Source organism: Echinops telfairi, unplaced genomic scaffold (assembly GCF_000313985.2).
Source record: "Echinops telfairi isolate 266 unplaced genomic scaffold, ASM31398v2 ScPeMD7_2186;HRSCAF=2738, whole genome shotgun sequence".
NCBI classification, from domain to species: Eukaryota; Metazoa; Chordata; class Mammalia; order Afrosoricida; family Tenrecidae; genus Echinops; species Echinops telfairi.
The window spans coordinates 6,732,416-6,748,427 of NW_022106084.1; the positions used below are offsets into that span (position 1 = coordinate 6,732,416).

General features: G+C 39.5%; 1 protein-coding gene across 2 annotated transcripts in view; it reads right to left on the reverse strand.

Annotated features, from left to right (window-relative positions):
* Positions 1–15,802, reverse strand: part of ELF2 (E74 like ETS transcription factor 2) — a 97,665-nt gene extending 81,863 nt beyond the window's left edge. The window contains exons 1-2 of one of the 2 annotated variants that reach the window (XM_004712130.2): positions 15,488–15,802; positions 13,421–13,658 (exon numbers count right to left, since the gene is read on the reverse strand). In XM_004712130.2, coding sequence (XP_004712187.1) covers positions 13,421–13,492 — 72 coding nt within the window. In that variant the 5' untranslated portion in view covers positions 13,493–13,658; positions 15,488–15,802. Of the gene's footprint in view, positions 1–13,420; positions 13,659–15,487 lie in introns of those variants that run through there. The other variant, XM_045293541.1, reaches the window with a different exon arrangement.
* Between the last annotated feature and the right edge of the window lie 210 nt (positions 15,803–16,012).

The following is a 16,012-nucleotide window of genomic DNA, read 5'->3' on the forward strand; positions in this document are numbered from 1 at the left end:
TTCTCCAGAAGTAACATTAGGACCACAATATGACCCAGTCAGTTCATGCCAAGACGTGCGCCCAGAAGACTTGACAGCAGAGGCTCAGAGACTCACATGCCAATATTCACTGCAGTGGGAGACACAGCCTCAATGTCCATCTGCAGATGAATCAACAAACACAGTGTGAGAATGGAATCTACTCAGCCAGCAGAAATGAAGTCTTGATACATGCTACAGGATGGGGAGGAAGACATTATGCTGAGCAAAATAATGCATTCACAGAGGGGCAAATAATGTACAATCTCGCTTATTTAAAAACATAAGAAAAGGCAAATCTATAGAAAAAAACTTATTCGTGGTTGGGGGAGCGGGGTGGTGGTGGTAATTAATAAACAACAACCCCAAAAAACTTAACTGCCATTGAATCGCTTCGACTCAGAGCAGCCTGTAGAACAGGGTGCAACTGTTCCAGTGGGTTTCCGAGACCGTAACTCTTGACAAGAGTAGACAGCCTTGTCTTTCTCCCACTGAGCAACAGATGGTTTCGAACTACTGGGGAGTGAGTGGTAAAAGTGGGGTTACTGGTGATGGGAAAATCACATTAAGAGTAGAGTTGCACAGCCAATCAGTGTAGTTGTTGTCAATAAGTTATACACTTGTAAAAAGCTGAATTGACAAAAGCGATCTGATATAGTAATTTCAATACCAAAAAAAGCTGAATGAAAGAATAGCTATAGAGGCTGCTTAAGCGAAATCATAAAGAACCTCAAGGGATTTGGCTCCTTCGTTTGGAGGTTAAGTTATGGTTTCATGGGACATCCCAATTAAATGGGTCTAATAATATGTTTATTTAGTGCTTCTGTTCCACCTGCTAGGAGCCCTGGTGGCATAGTGGGTTACAAGTTGGTCTGCTGGCAGCAAGATCAGGAGTTTGAAACTACCAGCCACTCCACTGGAGAAACACTAGGCTTTCTACTCACAAAAAGAGTTACAATCTCAAAAATTAAAAAAAAGGTAGAGGCTCAGAAACCCACAGAGGCAGTTCCATAGGGTCGCTGTGAGTCCGAAGAAACTGGATGGAAGGAAGTTTGGTGTAGGTCTACTTCCTACTTTACTTTGTAGTTCCTGGGTTCCTAAAAGCTTTCCATCCAAAGCACAATTCACCTGTTCACCTGGCACAGCAAAGGAGAGCTATGAAATGGAGGATGATGTGTGGTTAACTGTCTCTTTTGTCATGAGACCAAAACTGAAAGGTGCCTGGCTACCATTACTAAGCATTCTGCTCAAAGATTCAGGAGAGGAATCCTAAGAAGAAGAGAGAAAATGCAAAAGAGACTTTCAATTCCTCGTGGATTCTAGACATTCACTCTGGAAGATGAATGAACCTCTGGAATTACTTCCCTGAGAAAAATTTTAAATCTTAAACCAAAAATATCCCCTGAAGTCATCTTAAAACAAAATGATTGTTTAACTGGTAAAAAGAAAAAGAAAACAGGCTGTCTTAGACATTATGTTCTTTTAAGAACTATCTACATGAGATCAAACTGACACAGCAACTTAAGATATTCAACAGGAAGCTTAGCCGGCAGTGAGTTTACGGTACTGGGAAACGATGTAGAAAAGGTTGCACAACGCAAAGAAAAGAAACAATGTCACTCAATGGTGCATGTGGACACTGTGATGCCTGTTTAGATGTGTATATTCAACAAAAAAAACAACTGAAAAAATTTTAAAGCAGCAAGTATTCCAGCGAAACAGTAAGAGTAAATTGTTAAAAGAGGAAGATTTTGAATACCAGAGATAGGAGATCCACCACATGAAAGGAGGTTTCAGAATGCCTTACGCCAGATTTAAAGGGCAACCAGTCCAGACTGTAGCAACATGACTCCGATGAAACACGATGAGCTGCCATCCCCAAGACAACCACTGGCACTGTTCCTAAGGACAGAATACCCAGGTAAGCCTAGTACAAATCTGTATCTATATTTGGGTTCCCTGAATGTTCTACTCAGTCTTCTTTGCCCTGATGAATATTCATTTTACATGTCAGACACTTCTACTTTGACTTAACCCTACAAGTTGGGTTAAGACTACGAGAATCTCAGAAACAAACAACAACAAAATATAAAAACTGTGATAAGCAAGGGGCACTGTGGGCAAATCTTACCTTCATTGTTAAAAGTGAGATAAGGATCATCATAAATTCAATTCAACTTGAAAATGATCAAATTCTTACTTTCCCATTCTCCATCCTCATAGCCAGCAATTCCAAGCAATATTCTTTCACCCAGCCACCTGGCGCCAGGTCAGAACACACAAGTTATAAAAGGACACAGTCCTTCAGACTGCCAAATACGCAGATGAAGTGCCCCTGCCGACACGCAGTGCCACTGGGGGCTCCATAATTCCCTGGAAGGAATCACAGAGTTCACAGCACAGGAATCTATATTTACAGTTGCTGGTCTACTGCAACTAGAAAGGATACAACCCAAGAGATGTACAGGGTTCAAGAGGGTTCTTAAGAGTTGTGTTTCCATGCCCTCAGAAACCAAACCACCACACTGGGGTTCTGTCCTAAGTTCACACAATGTTACTTCCTCCATGCATGTTGACTACTAAAACACTATTGTGGTTATGCTCAGACAAGTCTAGGATAAGCCTGCTCTTGTAAATTTAACCAACACCTACAACTTTTTTAGTCCTATTTCCTTTTATTACTTAACATAATAAGCAGCTTAACTACTTGCTTTGCCCCCAGTTTCCAGACAAGCACACGTCCATGACTTTCACTCTTAGTGTATGGCCTCAAATTACCTCCCACATCTACCCAATTCATTCTCACCCACTGAAGGACCTATAGAGGTTCACTCGTCTCCCAATTGAATCAATGTTTCCTTCCCAAGTACTTCCGCAACAAGTTGTTTGCCTACTATTATACTTCAATTGTCCTGTATTATAATTATCTGTTTATTTATCCAACTCCTCATCTTGATGGTAATATGTTTGAGAGTAAGAATCCAATATTTTTATGTTCTCTTCAACTTCATGTAAAGTGTCACTTAAATAATTATAATTTGGTCTAAAGTAAGATAAAACTCAGCAAACTTTTAAGATTAATGGGTATTTATTGATGTGCCTCAGAATACCTGGGCAGCATACATATTAAGCACTAGATTATTTTTAAAAGTTTGGCAGTTTGAGCCCACCAAGAGGTGTCTCAGAAAACAAGGGTGGCAATCTGCTTCTGAAAGGTCACAACCCTGGAAACTCTAGGAGGCATTTTATTCTGCACACAAAAGGTCACCCGAGTCAGAATCCACAGCAGCTAACAACACAGATTCAACATTTGCTCATTTATGTTAGCAAGCAACTTTCTGAACTTTTTCTCTGCCAAATGATAGAAAACACATGCCAGATCAGTAGGACAGTGTTTTTTGTACTGTGAAAGGGAGTTAACTGTTCTTACTGAGATAAGGAGAAGAGGAAAATATTAATACCCTTCACTTTATAATACTGAAAAAAACACATCCACGAGGTTATTTTACTTAGGATCACGATCATCATGCTGAAGTCACTAAATTATGCAATAGTCAAAAATGTGAACTCCAGATTCTGTGGGTCTTACTTGGCCCTACCTACCCAGCCCCCTGAGCAGCCCTAGCAGTGGCTCTGCACTGGGCTGTGATCCAGCAGGTCAAACAGTTTGCAACCACCAGCCACTCTAGGGGAGAAAGATGGGGCTTTCTACTCCTGCAAAGAGTTACAGCCTTAGAAACTCACGGGGCAATTGTGCCATGTCCATGAGTCGAATCGACTCAACGGTAGAGAGTTTGGTTTTCGGTTTACCTAGCTCCCTAACAAACTAGGAGAGCCAGACACAGCAAATAAAAATACAAGGCATACAGTTAAATTTCAATTTCAGATAAACAATAACAACTATAAATATTTCCCAAGTGATATTTGGGACCTACTGATAGTGGGAAATTGTTTGTGATATACCTAGATACTAGATGACTTAAAAAGAAATACAGTAAAAAGGGTATGAGGAGCAGTACTGCAATCCTTTTAACATTGTGTTTTAGGATTATATAGAAACAGAGAGACAAAATGCTGAAGTAAGTTAAAAGTACATATATGTTTTCACATTTTCCTTTCCATGATAAAACTACCTCCGAAAGATTTCCCAAAGCTGAAACATATCATGTGAAGCAGGCTTAAGGACTACTCCCCTCCGACAACACTGAACCCACTGCCACAGAGTAGATTCCGACTCACAGCAACCCCACACACATCTTTTCGGAATCAGAGAGGTTCATCTTTCTCCCAAAGAGCATCTGGTAGGTTTAAACCACTGGACAGCCTAAATAGAATACACATCCCAAAGTAAAATGTGTGCTTGCAAGGCACACATATAAAGTTTAAAGACAAGCCAGCTAACCTAAATCTTCCTAATACCAATGAAACTGAAAACGTACTCATCAACTTAATAAATAAGTGTAGGGGTGAAGTCTAGCCTACCAATCAGGTCACAGCCTGATGGTGCCTCCTTGTGGACGTGGCCTTCTCCTGAGGATTCTGGGAACTTCCTCTCTCTGCCTTCCTCTTCCTGTTGACAAGCCAAGCAGAGACTTGCTGAGCCTTGGGGGAGCCTCTACTTCACCTCCCTGCTGTTGAGTCACTCAGAGCTACAGGAGTCACACTGAGACCTAAGAAAACCTTGGAGATGTTTCCACCACCACTGGATCCACAAGACTTGGCACCCACTGGCCTGTGATCTTCCTGCATTTTGTATCATGCGTGTGCTGTGTGCGTCTGAAGAGGTTTATGGGCTAGTATCGGACTCATGAGCTAATATCTGGTTTTATGGACTTGATCTGGACTGGACTGGGACATTTTCTTAATATATAATTACTCTTGGATATAGCGTTTTTATTAAAAGATCATTTTATTGGGGACTCGTACAACTCTTGTTATAATCCATATATCAATTGCATCAGGCATGTTTGTACATATGCTGCCTTCATTCTTTTCTAGACATTTACTTTCTGTGGAGCCCCTTGGTATCAGCTCCTCTTCCCCCTCCCTCCCAAACTCCCTTGATAGATTACAAAATATTATTTTCATATCTTACATCAACAGCTGTCTCCCTTCCCCCATGTTTTCTGTTGTTCTTCCCCCTGGAGAGGTGTGTATGGCTATGTGTAGATCACTGTGATCGCTTTCCCCTTTCTCCCTTCCTCTCCCCCGCTTCTCCCCTACCCTTCTGGTATCATTATTCCCACTCCTGTTCCTGGGTTCCAGTTGTCATGAGGCCCCATCTCTTATCTATATCTGTGTACATGCTCCGGTCTAGTCTGAATTGAGGAGCAGCACTGGGGTCATGACAGTTGGGGGTGAGGAAGTCCCAAGGAACCAGAGGAATATCATGTGTTTTATCGATGTAAAGCTCTTTCTTATACATATATGAGTGTCTCTGGATTTGTTTCTCTAGTCAACCCGGGGTAATACAACCTATCACGAGATACTGTACCATGGAACAATTAAAAGGTTAAGGTTCATATGTACAAGTTGTTGTGGGGTCCCATCAAGTCTGTTTCAACTCAAGAGCGAACCTATGTACAATAGGAGAGAGCATTGCTGAGTCAGGCACCATCATCACAATTGTTACGCTAGACCCTGCCCATGGCTGCAAACACTGCGTGAATACATCTCATTCAGGATCTTCCTTTTTGCTAACACTTTATTAAATACGATGTCTTTTTCCATGGCGTGACTGGTTCCTCCTGGTAACAGGCCCAAAGTACAAGAAACCAAGTTTCACCTTTCTTGCTTTTAAGGAACATTCTCTCTGTAGTTCTTCCAAGACAAATTTGTTTGTTCTTCACACAGTACATGGTAATTTTAATATTCTTCACCAGCACCATAATTCAAATACATCAATTCTCTGGGTTTCCATTATAATACTGTCTTCTATAGCTGCACTTTGGAATTTTCTGTTGAGTTCTTTTACTTCATCATTTCTTCCACTGATGTCAGATACTCTATGTTTGAGATGTCTTTTTAATGACCCTTTGCTTCTTCATCTTATCATGTTCTTAATGTCATCTCACAACCCATATTGTTTACAGTCATTCATGTTCAGCAGTCAAACCTGTTCTTGAGATAGTCTCTAAGTTCAGGTGGGTTATCCTCAAATTTATATTTTGGCTTTTTGAACTTATTTTCATTTTCTTCAGCTTCAACATGAAATTACACAGGAGCCATCAATGGTCTGCTCCAGTCAGCCCCTGGCTTCGCCATTTGTCTCCCTCCACAAATGTAGTCCATTTAATTTCTGTGCGTTTCATCTGGTGAAAAGTGCATGTGTTGTTCATGTTGTTGGGGGGGAAAATGTATTTGCAATGAAGTTGTTGGTCTTGCAAAATTCTGTCATGGGATCTCCAGCATTGTTCCTACCATCAAGACTTTATTTTCCACCTACTAATCCTTCTTTGGACCCCCTGGTGGTGTAGTGGGTTACGGGTTGTACTGCTAACCACAAGGTTAGTTCAAAACCACCAGCCACTCTGCAGGAGAAAGATGAAACCACCCATTTCCCTACAGTTTACAGTCCCAGAAACTCAGAGAGGCAGTTCTACACCTGCCTGGTGGTTTCAGACTGCTGACCTTGCTACAGGCTCACTATGAGTCAGAATTGGCTTGATAGCAGTAAATTAGTCCTTTGTTTCCAAGTTTTCCATTCCAATCACTAGTAATAGCAATGCAGCGAGATTGCATGTTTGTTCCATTTCAGGCTGAAGAAGTTGATAGACTTCTTCAATGTTTTCGCTGGCTTCAGTGATTGGTACATAAATGTGAACAACAGTCATATCAGTGGGTCTTCCTTGCAAGCATATGGTTATTATTACGCTATCACAGGCAGCATTGTACTTCATGACAGATCATAAGATTTTGTTTGGATGAGACATGTGTGACACTAGTCCTCTTCTCAGCACAGTAACCCACGGTTGTCCTATTCCGGTCCACTTCAGCTAACCAATGCCTAGGATCTTCAAGTATTCCATTTTATTTTTGATGATTTCCAATATTTCTAAATTCATACTTCATATACTCCAACAATTAATGGGCACTTGCAACTGTTTCTCATTTGGAATCATGCCCCATGGCAAATGAAGCTTGGCTCTATCCACATTGTTAAGGTCAATTCAAAGTTGAGAAAGTAGCTCTTCCCCAGTCATGTTTTGAGTACCTTCCAACCTGAGATGCTAATCCTCTGCCAATGTACTCCACAGATATAGTCCATTTGATTTGGACTACATCTTACACTGCTGTTCATAAGGTTTTTCAGTGGCTATTAAGGAGCCCTGGTGATGTCATGGGCTATACATTGCACCGATAACCATAAGGTCAGCAGTTCAAACCCGTCAGTCACTCCTAGGGAGAAAGATGAGGTTTTCTTCTTCCATGAAGATTTACAGCCTCGGAAATTCAAAGGGGTAGTTCTGCTCTGTCCTATAGAGTCGCTATGAGTTGGAATCAACTCAATTGCAATGAATTTGTTTTGTTTGGATTTTTTTAATCCCTCTGAAGTGGATAACCTATTCCTTCTTCCCAGTCTGTGTTCACCTGGAAGCTCTACTGAAACCTGTTACCACAAGTGACGCAGCTGGTGTGTGAAATACTGGTGGCATAGCTTCAAGCATCACAGCCGCACACGTTACCCCAGTGCGACAAAGTAAAAGTGGTGGGAATACGTACATACTAGCATGGAAAAATAACTACCACCTAACACAGCAGTTCTCAACTTGTGTGTCGCAACCCCTTTGGGGGTCGAATGACCCTTTGACAGGGGTCACCTAATTCATTGCATTAGCAAAATTACACTTATGAAGTAGTAATGAAGATAATTTTATGTGTTTTGAGAATGAAGAGGGCAACAAATGTACAAATGTGCCTGACATACAATGGATGGATGTATGGATTGTGATAAGAGTTATACGAGTCCCCCAGGGGAGGGCAGGAGCGGCTTTCGCCTCCTCCCACTCCACCCTCGCCAGGGCAGGTTTCTGGAAACTGGGTTTAAGTCTTTATAGAAATGTGAACACTGAATTTATTTTAAAGGAAAAAAGATGAAGAAACATCATTTAAAAAAAAAAAAGACAAGGGGCGGGGGAAACACCACAGAAAACAACTTACATGTACATAGGTCTTGAAATGAGTGAAATTGAGCTCGTGGGGGTGGGGGTGGGGGGAATTGGAGATTTTATTTTGGGGGGTTAGGAAAGAGTTGAGGTGGCACTCTATTATAATCAAAATAAAATTTTGTAGTGGGCCCAGGAATGACTCCCCCACCCACCTGATTGTGTGTGTGGGGGGGGGGGGGGGGGGGGGGGGGGGGGGGGGGGGGGGGGGGAGGGTCCAGACCCGCTGCTGTGGCCTTCCTGTGAAGCAGTAGCCATCAACTGACAGGTGAATCTACTAGTCTGGACGTTTGGGGCCCACCCTAAGGCCACCTCTCCCAGCCTCAGGCAGGGCCCCAGGTGCTACAGGGCAGTGGGCTGGGCTTCCTGTGGAAGCAGCCGAAAAGTCTTCACCTTGACTGACTGGCTGGCTTGAAGGCAGGAGGAGCAGTTGCCTACCCCTCCCCCACCCAAAACTGGTCTCTCACTGTTGGATCTTCAATCCAGGGGGACAGGCTCCAGAGCTGTGACCTGCGGTCCCCTGCCCACCCTGGTCCCAGGGAAATATGAATGGAGACAGGTGTAAGAGCCTGTCCTCCTTGATTCCCCCCCAGGCCTCATGATGGTGATACCTAAGAAAGTCTTCTTGCCCCGCCTAGCGGTCAAATCAATTAGAGGATTCCCACCGCAGCGTGTACGTATGAGATGAAATGTCTTGTCTATACCTGTTTGTGGCTGAACTCTGTATTTAAAAGGAAAAGACATGAACTTGAAAATGATTCGTCATCATCAGCCCAAAGCAAACACGAAATTAAAATATTTATTGGCAGGCAAAAAAGAAAAAAAGAGTTGTATGAGCCCCCAGTAAAATGATTAAAAGAAAAGAATGTTGTGGTTGGGGGCCACCACAACATGAGGAACTGTATTAAAGGGTCGTGGCATTAGGAAGGTTGAGAACCGCTGACCTAAAAGATAAGGAGGAAATGGGTTACAAAATGATCTTATTGTATGATTCCATTTACATGGGTTGCTAACTACAAGGTCAGCAGTTTGTAACCATCAGCTGCTCCAAAGGGAGAAAGACAGGACTTTCTACTCCCATAAAAGAGTTACAGTTTCAGAAACCCACAGGGGCAGTTCTACCCTATCCTAGAGGGTCACTCTGAGTTGGTATTGACTTCATGGCAGTGAGTTTCGTTTTTCAGAGCTTTTAATAAACAACCTGGGAGAAGTGAACAGCTAGAAGAGAAAATGTTCATTTTCTTCGTAGTTATGATTTTATTGTTTTACAATAATCTTATATAACTAAAAATCAAACTCAAACAAAAACTCTATTATATTTTCCCTTTTAAAATAACAAATCAAACACAAATAATAGCAACCAATTTTTAAAAGCTAATATGGTGTAATCTGAAAACTTCAATATAAGATCTGTGGGAGAATCTCCCTGAACAGATAGGTATAAAGTCAACTTTATTCAGGTATAATTTATATATACACAATGTACCTATTTGATGTGTACAGCTCTGTAGATTTGCACAAATATTAAACATCACTGGAACTCCCATCAAGGAACCATGGTGATGCTTTAGGATAAATATTGGTTTGCTAACCACAAGATTGACACCTTAAACCCATCAGCCACTTCTCAGGAGAAAAATGAGTCTTGATTGTTCCAATAAAGATTTATAGTCTCAAAAGCCCTGTAACGGTCACCATGGTTTGAAATCAACTCAAAGGCAGTGGGTTTGAGCTTGGATTAGGGTTTGGGATCAGGTTTGGCTAACTATCATCATAATTAAGAATACCAATATATAAACTATCAAGGGCTCATGAGGGAGGGGGGAGCGGGGAGGGAGGGGGAAAATGAGGACCTAATGTCGGAGGTTTAAGTGGAGAGAAAATGTTTTGAGAATTATGTACAAATGCGCTTTACACAATTGATGGGTGTATGGATTGCGATAACAGTTGTATGAGCCCCTAATAAAATGTTTAAAAAAAAAAAAAAAAACACTTCTATTAGCCCAGAAAGTTTCCTCATACTCCCTTTCTCATTCTACCCTCCCTAACAACCCCACCACCACCACCACACATATACACAAACCCCTATCTGATTTGTTTCTATAATTATAGATTTGCCTTTTCTACAGTGTGGTAGTTACATAATCTGTTGTCAATTTGAGACTTAAGAGTGAAGGGGTGGCGTTTAGCCTTGTCAAACAGGTCGCAGCTTGATAACCTCCTCTGGAGGTGCTAAGGAGATAAATAGCTCATGGGAGGCGAGACACTGGCTCACTCCCTGTGAAACATTCCTTCTGACAAGACACATGGAGCTACACTACAGCCCTGGGAGCGGGAGAAGCCACACGAAGTCCCCTGCCAGCGCTGCAATGTCACTGGATTTACAAGACTTTCCAACCACTGTCCTGTGATCTTCCTGCATTCAGCATTATTGCATGGCTGCGTAAGTCTAAAGAGGAATTTATGGACTAGTAGTGGACATATGGGCTAATATTGGATTTATGGACTTGATCTGGACTGGGCTGGGATGTTTTCTTAATGTACAATTACTCTTTTATATAAAGCTCTTTCTTACTATGAATTTGTTTCCCCAATCAACTCCACTTAACAAATAGTTTCACATAAATGAGCACAATGTTTTGGAGATCTCACCATGTTATTTGTTACATCTATTAGTATGTCATCAGAAAAATCAACCCCAATGGCATTAAGTCAATCATGCTCATAGCGACCCTGTAGAACTGTCCCATACATAGGGGATCCTCGGTTATAAATCTTTAAGGAATCTAGGAATCAAATTACCAGGTCACGGTAAATGTATATTTAATCTTAAAAGAACTGTCAAACTATTTTTCTTATACACTCCCACCAGGAACGTACAAGAGTTTCGGTTGCACTACACCTTTTCCAGTCACTATTGTCACTATTCTGCGCATCACCTCCTTGTGGTTTTAACTTGCATTTCCTGATGACTATACTACCGGTACTTTTAAGTGCTTGTTGGCCATTCATTTAAATATCTGTTAAACTGTTGGCCATTTTAATGCGTTGTCTTCTATTTACAACTGTATGAGGTCTGATTGTATGTCTATTACCAGAAAATTACAAATATTTTCTTCCAATCTTTGGTTTGGCAAGAAAAGAAGTTTTTGTAAAGTTTTTCAAAGAGCAGATTTTTTCAATGAAAAATTCTTTTCCTTTTCAAATTTTGTTTCGTGTTCAATCAGAATCATGATCGTATTACAAGACTGAGAATTTTTTGTGCTTTCTTCCAGAAATTTCTACATCATATCTTTAATTTAAACTTCAGATCAATTACTAGTTGTTCTGTGTGAGAAAGGTTTGTGGTTAACTCATTGGAATATGGATATCCTATACTCCAACATCATTTGTTGAAGACTATTCTTCCTCCACTGAATTACCTCTGCAGGATAATTAAAATTAAACCATGTTACACTGTGCAGACTGTAATCAATAACATGAAACAAAATGTGTGTGACTTGAACGGAACCCTAATTTATTCTGTAAACCTTCACCCAATTCACAATAAAAATGTTTCACAACCCAGCTTGTACATATGGGTCTCCATCATGTTCTACTGATGGATAAAATATATCTACTGGTATGCCAATACCACACTATCAGAATCACTGAAGCTTTATATACATAATAAAGTATGTACGCCTTCCAACTCTGAACTGAACCGTAAGTTTCCAATCCATTCCCCATTTATTTAGGTCTTCTATAATTTCTCTCAAAAAGATTTTGTGGTTTTCTGTAAGTATACCGGCCTTTCACATTTTATTAAACTTATCCTCACATATTGTGATGCTCTATTAAGTAGTATGGTGTTTTTAATTAGGTTTTTAATTGCAGGTAGCTAATATATATACACACACACACACACATATACATACAATTGACTTATAAACATGAGGGGCCTTCAAAAAGTTCATGGACGAATTCTATTATCTTTGAATTCCATTATTCCATGAACTTTGTAAAACCTCCTAGTATTCATTATGGATACTTAACTTCTGAATTTATTAGTTCTAGTAGCTAACAGATTGCTTAAGATTTTCTATGTACATGATCATATCACAAAAAAAAGTTTAACTTTTTCCTTTCAGTCTATGGATCTTTTATTTATTTGTGCTGCAATGTCTAAGTATATCAGTACCATGTTGACTAGATATGGTCAGAGCAGACATCCATGCATTGTTATCAACCGTAAAAAGAAAGCAGCCAGTCTTTCGCCATCAAGCAAGACACTGCGGTGGGGTTTTCAGATGGCTTCTTCAGGCTGAAGATGTTGCCTTTTATTATTAATTTAAGGAGTTAGAAAAATAAATGTATGTTCAGTTTTGCAAATGGGTTTTCAGTATCACATTTTCAAATTTTTTATTCAGTTAATATGTCTGCTCATAAGTTGATCAGGAAGACTGAACAGATACCCAGCAAATAAGAAAAATAGCCCAGAGCCAAAAATATCACAACCGGATACCTTAGTTATGCTAGTTTAGACCACTATATTAGTATTACGTATCAATAACAGGAGCAGATTTCATAGAAACTAGAGAGAAAAAAGATTTCTCTTTTTTTAAGCTCATTCTCCCCACTTTACCTCCAGGTCAGTATTTGTCTATTATTGTGACAGGGTTTTTTTCTGTTACTGTTATTTTTCACTCTCATCTCTTATTCCTCGGTGTTATCAATAACAGGAGAATACGATGTACTAATGATTCAAATGTCTACAAGTATAATTATATTAATTATATGTATTGGATTAAAATATGATGGCTGCTCAGACTGGATTAGATATAAAGAAGCAAGAAACAGAGATGACAAGCAAAGTAGACACAAAGTTCTATTTGAGATTCATCTAATGTAGCTATTTAGATACAGTATCCTTGCTGTATAACTCTAGAATTCAAAACCATGAATCTTATCTGGGATCTAAGTCTATGGCTCAACCGGCATTATAGTGTTATTTCTTTCCATTTCTTCCTTCAACTTTCACTCTAATTAAATGCATGTTCTCGCAATATAGGTGAGCCCTGTAAATACCTTCCTCAACCTTCTGGCTCTTAAATCATAAAAGGTCTGTGACGTACACGTGCAGTTCCAGCTACAATGTATTTCTACTCTCAAATACCTGTTTCCCTTTAATCCCAAAATTAGTTCATACATATGATTTCTATGAACAAAACAGAAATGTAGTAAATTAAATGTCTAACCTCGTGATTTTCTACTCCATTGCTGGGAAGCTCCAAAACAGAACCTCCACTGTCAACCACTGCTGATGCCATTGTTTATTCCCTGAGGAAGCTTCAAGCGCTATTTACCAATGTAATTAAAAGTTCATGGACACTTGCCAGTGTTACAAGTTTGCATTATTAATTTTAAAAGTCAGTAGTGATGGAGTGGAGTACATATCCCAAAATCCAGTCTTCTGAAGATGATTAACCAGACAGCCTAAAAAGAAGAAGAATTTGGTGTTATTTTAAAATATACAGAGGATATGAAATGTTAAATGTGTGACCCAACCTTAACTATTTCTTCAAACTGAGAAAAAAACATGCTTATAAAGCTCTGGGTCAAAAGATGGTGGTCATTAACATTCTAAGCCTCACATTCATATCCAAGTTTAGAAACATACTGAAATCAATTCTTACCAAGTCACTGCATGTGGATGAAAGTATGACAGTTATAGTCTAGAACATAAAATACAACATTATCCCTTTATGAAGATGTAATTATATGTAAAATAGTTTGATAACAAATGTGTCTTGTCCTTTAGGCATTGAAAACATAAAAAGTACTTAATTAAAACTCCTTAAACACATTGTCTAACAAATTTCAAGATTTATTGGCTTGTAAATATTTCATTGTTTGTCTTTGTTCATTTGATTTTTTTAAACAATATACAACTACAGCAGTCTTTTGCTTATGGCTGCAATCTCATTTGGTACTCGCACTTTGAATACTCTGTAGACTGTAAGATAAATTAATTTGCGCTTATCATTGCAAACAGAGCAGTTTGAAAACAAAGGAATGAAACCATGTGGAACGCCTCTGACATTAGTTTACCATTCTTTTTGCAGTAATAACTTGCTACTGGTTCAAAATACCTATCAAGAATATATTCACGTGAGTAGCTGCTTTTCCTTTGTAGAGATGTCAAGGGTTGGTTCACGTATTACACTTTATTTTCTCAGACAGGGAAGTTAGACATTTATTTCTAACAAATAACTCAAAATCTGTTCATATAAAAATTTTAAACGCAGATAAACTAAGCATACATAAAATATTTCTAATAAGTCACTCCATCTAGCACTATATCTTTGTTTTGACTCCTGGCATCATACAAATACAGACACAAATTAATAAAGAATTTCCATTAACTTCGACAATAAAAACACAAGCTGGAAAGACAAACATATGACATTTCACCTCACTACTAAGATCCAAAGGTGCCCTGGTGGTGCTGGGGGCTATGTGTTGGGATGCCACTATAGCCGTTTTGTGGCAAGAAAGGTGAGTGAGGCTTTACAGCCTCGGGAACCTCAGGGGCAATTCGACCTTGCCCTATAGAGGTGCTACAAGTCTGAAGTGACTCAATGTCAGTGGACTGTCAGTCTGATATTAACAAAAAAGGGGCTAAGAAGAAAGGTGTGTTTTCAAAAGAAAACTTAAGAGGACAGACAACAGAAAAGTGAAGGGAGTCAGCGGTCGATGTAAAAATTTTTTTTTAATTTATAAATTATCAAGGGCTCATGAGGGAGGGAGGGTGGGGAGGGGGAAAAATGAGCTGATAGCAAGGGCTTAAGTAGAGAGAAAAAGTTCTGAAAATGATGGTGGCAAACAAGACAAATCCATATCTCATACAAAATCTCATTTTTATCACATAAAATTTCCTATTTCTGTTTTCAAAATAGATAAGAGCAGCAGAAATATTTTTCTATTGAGGTTTTTATGTTTTACTTTGTTATTCTTGTCAGTTTTGTTTGTAGTTATTTTTCTGTTTATTGGTATTTTTCTGTATATGAAATCCAGGATAGGTAAATCTATGGAGACAGTAATTAGATTAAAGGTTCCTTAGGAGTATGGCAGGGAAGGTTTGGGAAAATGGGGAGCCAATAACGATGTATACAAGAATGAAGAAAATGTTCTAAAACCAATAGTGGTAGAGATTGTACAACTCTTCTTGATGTACTGAACTACTGAATTGCATTATATGTGTTATATGCCAATAAAGCTGTTTGTTGGATGGGGCATAAAGAGCAGAAATAAATTTTACTCACAATTTGGATGTTAAGTAGTCTAAGCATGCTCCACTACCTCCACAACTGGGCAAGAGTTAAAATCTGAACCAGTTTTCGGGAACAACTAGTAGAGGGAGAAAAAGAGAACATTAATATAGTTACATTTTTAAGATATTCTGTCCATAATGAATATGGCTCAGATAACATATGATTATTACAATAAACTACCCACAGAGTCTGGTGACATAGTTTTAAAAAATGATTTACATAGTGAGCATGGCAAAAAAAGATTTCTAGATTATTGAGGAACCAGAAGCTTAAAACTTCACGTTTCTTAATAGGGACAAACCCAACATCCACTGCCCATGACCCGTCATCGTCGGGGGCTGTCAAGTGCGTTCTGACTCACTGTGAGCCCACACACAACAGAATGTAACACCACCCGGTCCTGCGCCCTCCTCACATCTGTTCTGATGTCTGAGTTTACTGTTGCAACCACAGGTGTTTAAAAACCACGGCATGTCCTAAAATTGATATGGTAATGATTGAACAATTCTCCTTGAT